Source organism: Cryptomeria japonica, chromosome 8, assembly GCF_030272615.1.
Source record: "Cryptomeria japonica chromosome 8, Sugi_1.0, whole genome shotgun sequence".
In the NCBI taxonomy this organism is placed as follows: Eukaryota; Viridiplantae; Streptophyta; class Pinopsida; order Cupressales; family Cupressaceae; genus Cryptomeria; species Cryptomeria japonica.
This window is the reverse complement of record NC_081412.1, coordinates 225,767,935-225,772,111: the sequence shown is the minus strand read 5'-3', so window position 1 is coordinate 225,772,111 and position 4,177 is coordinate 225,767,935. Positions and strand designations below refer to the sequence as shown.

General features: G+C 39.4%; 1 protein-coding gene across 1 annotated transcript; it reads right to left on the bottom strand.

The window, feature by feature from the left end:
• Window positions 1-317: 317 nt before the first annotated feature.
• On the bottom strand, window positions 318-3,272 carry LOC131027619 (LRR receptor-like serine/threonine-protein kinase FLS2). Its single transcript, XM_057957693.2, has 2 exons — window positions 808-3,272; window positions 318-711 (listed from the first exon to the last, which is right to left on the bottom strand). Exons 1-2 carry the CDS (start codon window positions 3,270-3,272, stop codon window positions 318-320), a joined length of 2,859 nt encoding a protein of 952 aa, XP_057813676.2.
• Window positions 3,273-4,177: the final 905 nt, after the last annotated feature.

Genomic DNA, 4,177 nt, shown 5'->3' with positions numbered 1-4,177 from the left:
TTTAAACATTAAACTATAATCTTATTAAAAAAATAAAACATTAAATTTAATCAATAAATTGACCATTTCAACTGCGTCTTACTAATTAAAGATCGACAAATATATTAATTAATATGTGAAGAGTATTGAGAATATATAATGCCTTAACATACATTCAGTACGTAGAGTTTTTAGCTTGGCTGGGAGAATACTATACCAACCATTTGCTTTATTCTACTAAGCCGGAAATAGGTGAACCCTATCAACGGATTATGTTTAACAAACTGATAAATCTCTCAAGAAGTGAGATGAACCCAAAACAGTTTGAAACTGAAGAACTAGCCAGTGGATTTGGATGTCGATGTGGGTGAGTGAAATGTAAAACGCGGATTGTAGTCCAAACTCCAACTACACGTTTTGGATTCCACAACTCCATGAAAGCCTCTGATTTTGAGGAGCCTCCTGCAAAGACAAAGTCTGTCCCACCATATTATCACTGCCATTGTTCCACCAAATGAAATCCCGAAACCCAACCCCACAGCAATCATGGACACATTTTCATCAAATCTAGTCCATATTGATTTGGCCTTCGCTAAAGGTGATGGGACTACAGAAGCATTGTTTTTTGGGCTGCAACTCTGTAGAGGGCCCCCGCATAAACATAGATTTTTCTTGAATGACCTGGCAGTGAAAGTCTCTAGCTGCGTTCCTTTGGGTATCTGTCCACAAAGACTGTTAGAAGATAGATCCAAGTAGGCCAATAGGTACAATACAGACAGCTCCTCGGGAATGCGCCCTCTTGACTCATTTTTAGACAAGTCCAACTACTCCAGTGTCCATATCTGCCCAAGAGAAGCTGGTATCACACCTTCCAAATAATTTCCAGAGAGATTTAGTAATCTCAGACTGCTCAAATTCCCTATGCTTTCTGGTATCTGCCCGCTGAGATTGTTACTTGATAAGTCAAGTACGGTGTTTGAAGTCAGTACATATTCCACCCTGTACTCATTTCCCTTGATTACCATGGGTATTTCCTCATATAATGTCTTTCCACTCAGCTGCGGATCTCCCAGGACTCCAAACCCCTTGAGATTCTCAAGATTAGAGGGTATGCGTCCATCAAATTTATTGTTTGATAAATCCAGCACCTGCAAATTGGTGAGGTTTACCATCCATGCGGGAAGAATACCATGAAACTCATTGTACCCCAGGCTCAAAACCCTCAATTTCTGGAAATTCGCCAAGTAACAAGGAAGCTCACCTTTCAAATGATTCCTTCTGAAATCCAAAAGCTGAAGCTCCTTACAGTTGGCCAAGGATGCAGGAAGAGTACCCGAAAACTTATTGGAATGCGCAGACAGCACTTCCATAGAAGAAGAATAAATCATATCTAAATTTCCATGGAGGAAATTGTCCGACAACTTCAACCTTTTCAAAGATGTCCAGTTGCTAAGTGTGGGGGGAATTTTACCTGACAAAAAGTTACTGGATAGTATCAACTCTGTCATCAAGTTGCATCTGTCAATAGAGGGTGGAATCTTTCCACTCAGCTTATTTTGGGACAAAATTAAGCGCTTGAGTGCAGTGCAATTGGTGATAGCCTCAGGAATATTTCCATCCAAGTTGTTATCTGACAAATCCAACACCTCCAGCGAGATCAAACCACTGATAGATTCCGGAATATTCCCGGAAATGTTACTGCTTGAGAGGAACAGCTGCTTAAGATTTATGAGTTTACCAAAACTATCTGGCATAGGACCAGTGAAATTGTTAGAAAATAGATACAGGTTTTCTAAAGATTGGAGCTTTCCAATGGACTCCGGAATCACGCCTGTGAAAATGTTTGTATACAAAGCAAGGGATTTCAAATGTTGGAGGTTTCCTATAGCCTCGGGAACTATCCCTGTAAAATTGTTAGGGCCCAAGTAAAGTGATCCAAGCTTGGTTAATCTAGTAAAGTGTTTCAAGGTGCCTGTTAAACTATTTCCCCCCAGATCTAGGTAGGTTAACTCTGACAAATTTCCAATGCCATTGGGAATCGGTCCCGTGTACTTGTTTATGGCCAAATCTAAGTAAGTTAACTGGGTGAGATTGGAAATAAATTCTGGAATTCTCCCTCCAAAATTGTTCTTAACTAAGGAAAGAGTGGTGAGGAGTAGCTTGAAGATACTCAGAGGCAGGGATCCGTTCATTAGGTAGTTAGATCCAACATCAAGCCACACAAGATTGCTACAGTTTCCTATTTCTGCAGGTATAGAACCTGTAAGATTGCCTGGGCCATACAACGATAATTGGACAAGCTGTTTCAAATTTCCTAGCTCAGGTGGTATATTCCCAGTCAGCAAGTTATCCCCCAGAAACAGTACCTCAAGTGAAGAACAATTACCCAGAGTTGCAGGGATTTGAGACCTCAACCTGTTAGAGTGCAGACCAAGGCTTTGCAATTTCTCCAACCTCCCCAGTTCAGACGGGATCCCACCAGTCAAGAAATTGTGCGGAAGATCAATGATAGATAAATCAGAGCAATTACTTAGAGGAGGTATACTACCTGAGAGATGGTTATTGCCAAGGAACAAATCAAGGAGGGAAATGCACTTCCCCAGAGAATTTGGAATGCTTCCACCGAGACCATTGTAGGACAAGCGTAGATGTTGTAAGTTGATCAGGCCACCAAATTCTTCCGCTATGCTCCCCGTCAGGTTGTTCTTGGACAGTCTAATCCACTGAAGGTGTGTGCAATTAGCAAGGGATGTAGGGATTGAACCCATCAGATGATTTTCCTTGAGGTCGAGAACTCTCAATGCCTTCAGTTGGCCAAGCTGAGGTGGAATCCTTCCCATCAAAGAATTGCCTGAGAGATTCAAATTAGCTAGCAAAGATAGGTTCCCTATGAAAGGAGAAATGGTACCTTCCAATCCCAATTGAGGGAGAATGACTGCAACCACTCTGCGTGTAACCTTTCTGCACCAAATGCCATACCACGAACACACATTTCGTGAATTGGTAGTAGTCCAGTTGGAAAGGGACTGCATGGGGTCGGCTGTAATGGAATTTCTGAAAGAGAGTAGGGCTTCCACGTCCCTCTTTTCAAAAGCATCTTCATCCGCTTGGTCGAGTAGCATACGTTGTTTCACAAGTACAGAAAACGCTCCATCCATGGGATGGCTGTATAAAGGAGAGACATGATGAGGATAGGAGGTGTTGGGAATGGTTAGTGCGGTGGTAGTGGTTAATGCTAATGCGAGAGCCAAGCATAGCACCAACATACCTCCGCTCATTTGCGTGGCCTCCATCTCGTAACAAACTATCGAGAGAGTGCCCACTTTAATAGGTGTTGTTCGGAGAAGGTATTGTAGTAGTTCCAAACGTTCATTGTCATTACAACGTCTTGGCTTCATACTTGACTATGCATAGAAAAGAAATCCAAGCAATAAATTGATTTCATGTTGGTTTTCATATGAGCAAAATATTTGTAAACATTAATAATATAAAAATAAAAATAAATTTGTCTCATGACATGAAATTAAATAATTATAGTACAAGAAAATAAAAACAAATAATCCATTACAATATCTTATAAACTACACTAAACATCTTATAAACTACACTAAACAAATTGTGTAGAAAGGGGTAAAAGATAAGAGGGTCTTCCTCATTTCATCAATTATTAAATTTTGTTATAAAACTTTCAATTAGGTATCACTAAAATTTGCTTGACTTTCAAAAACTATTTTTCTTTAGTGTATTAAGAACATGAGATAAAATTCCAATCATATGATAGTGTGAAATTACATAAGAATACAATTTATGACACTACATTAATATATTTGATTTCTCTAATGGAAGTATGTATAGCATGGTTCTCAAATAAAAGTGATGTTTATTTAATATTTCATGATGACTAACTAAAAATGATTAACTGTATTTAAATGAAATAAAAATACTTAAAATATCATACAAACATGTGTTAGTCGATTTGTGAGCAGAATACTTTAGTCAACATGATTCGACTTCCACCATCAGTCAGCACGATTTTGAAAATTTGTGCACTTTGCCGGAATGGGTAGATGCATTCAGACGTACATACCAATACTTCTACCATAACTTAACATCACTCCTGTGGGCACGGCACGATGATGATTACGAATGCCTTACCATACTTTCTATCACTTGATTATCGGATGATACGCGGCTGATA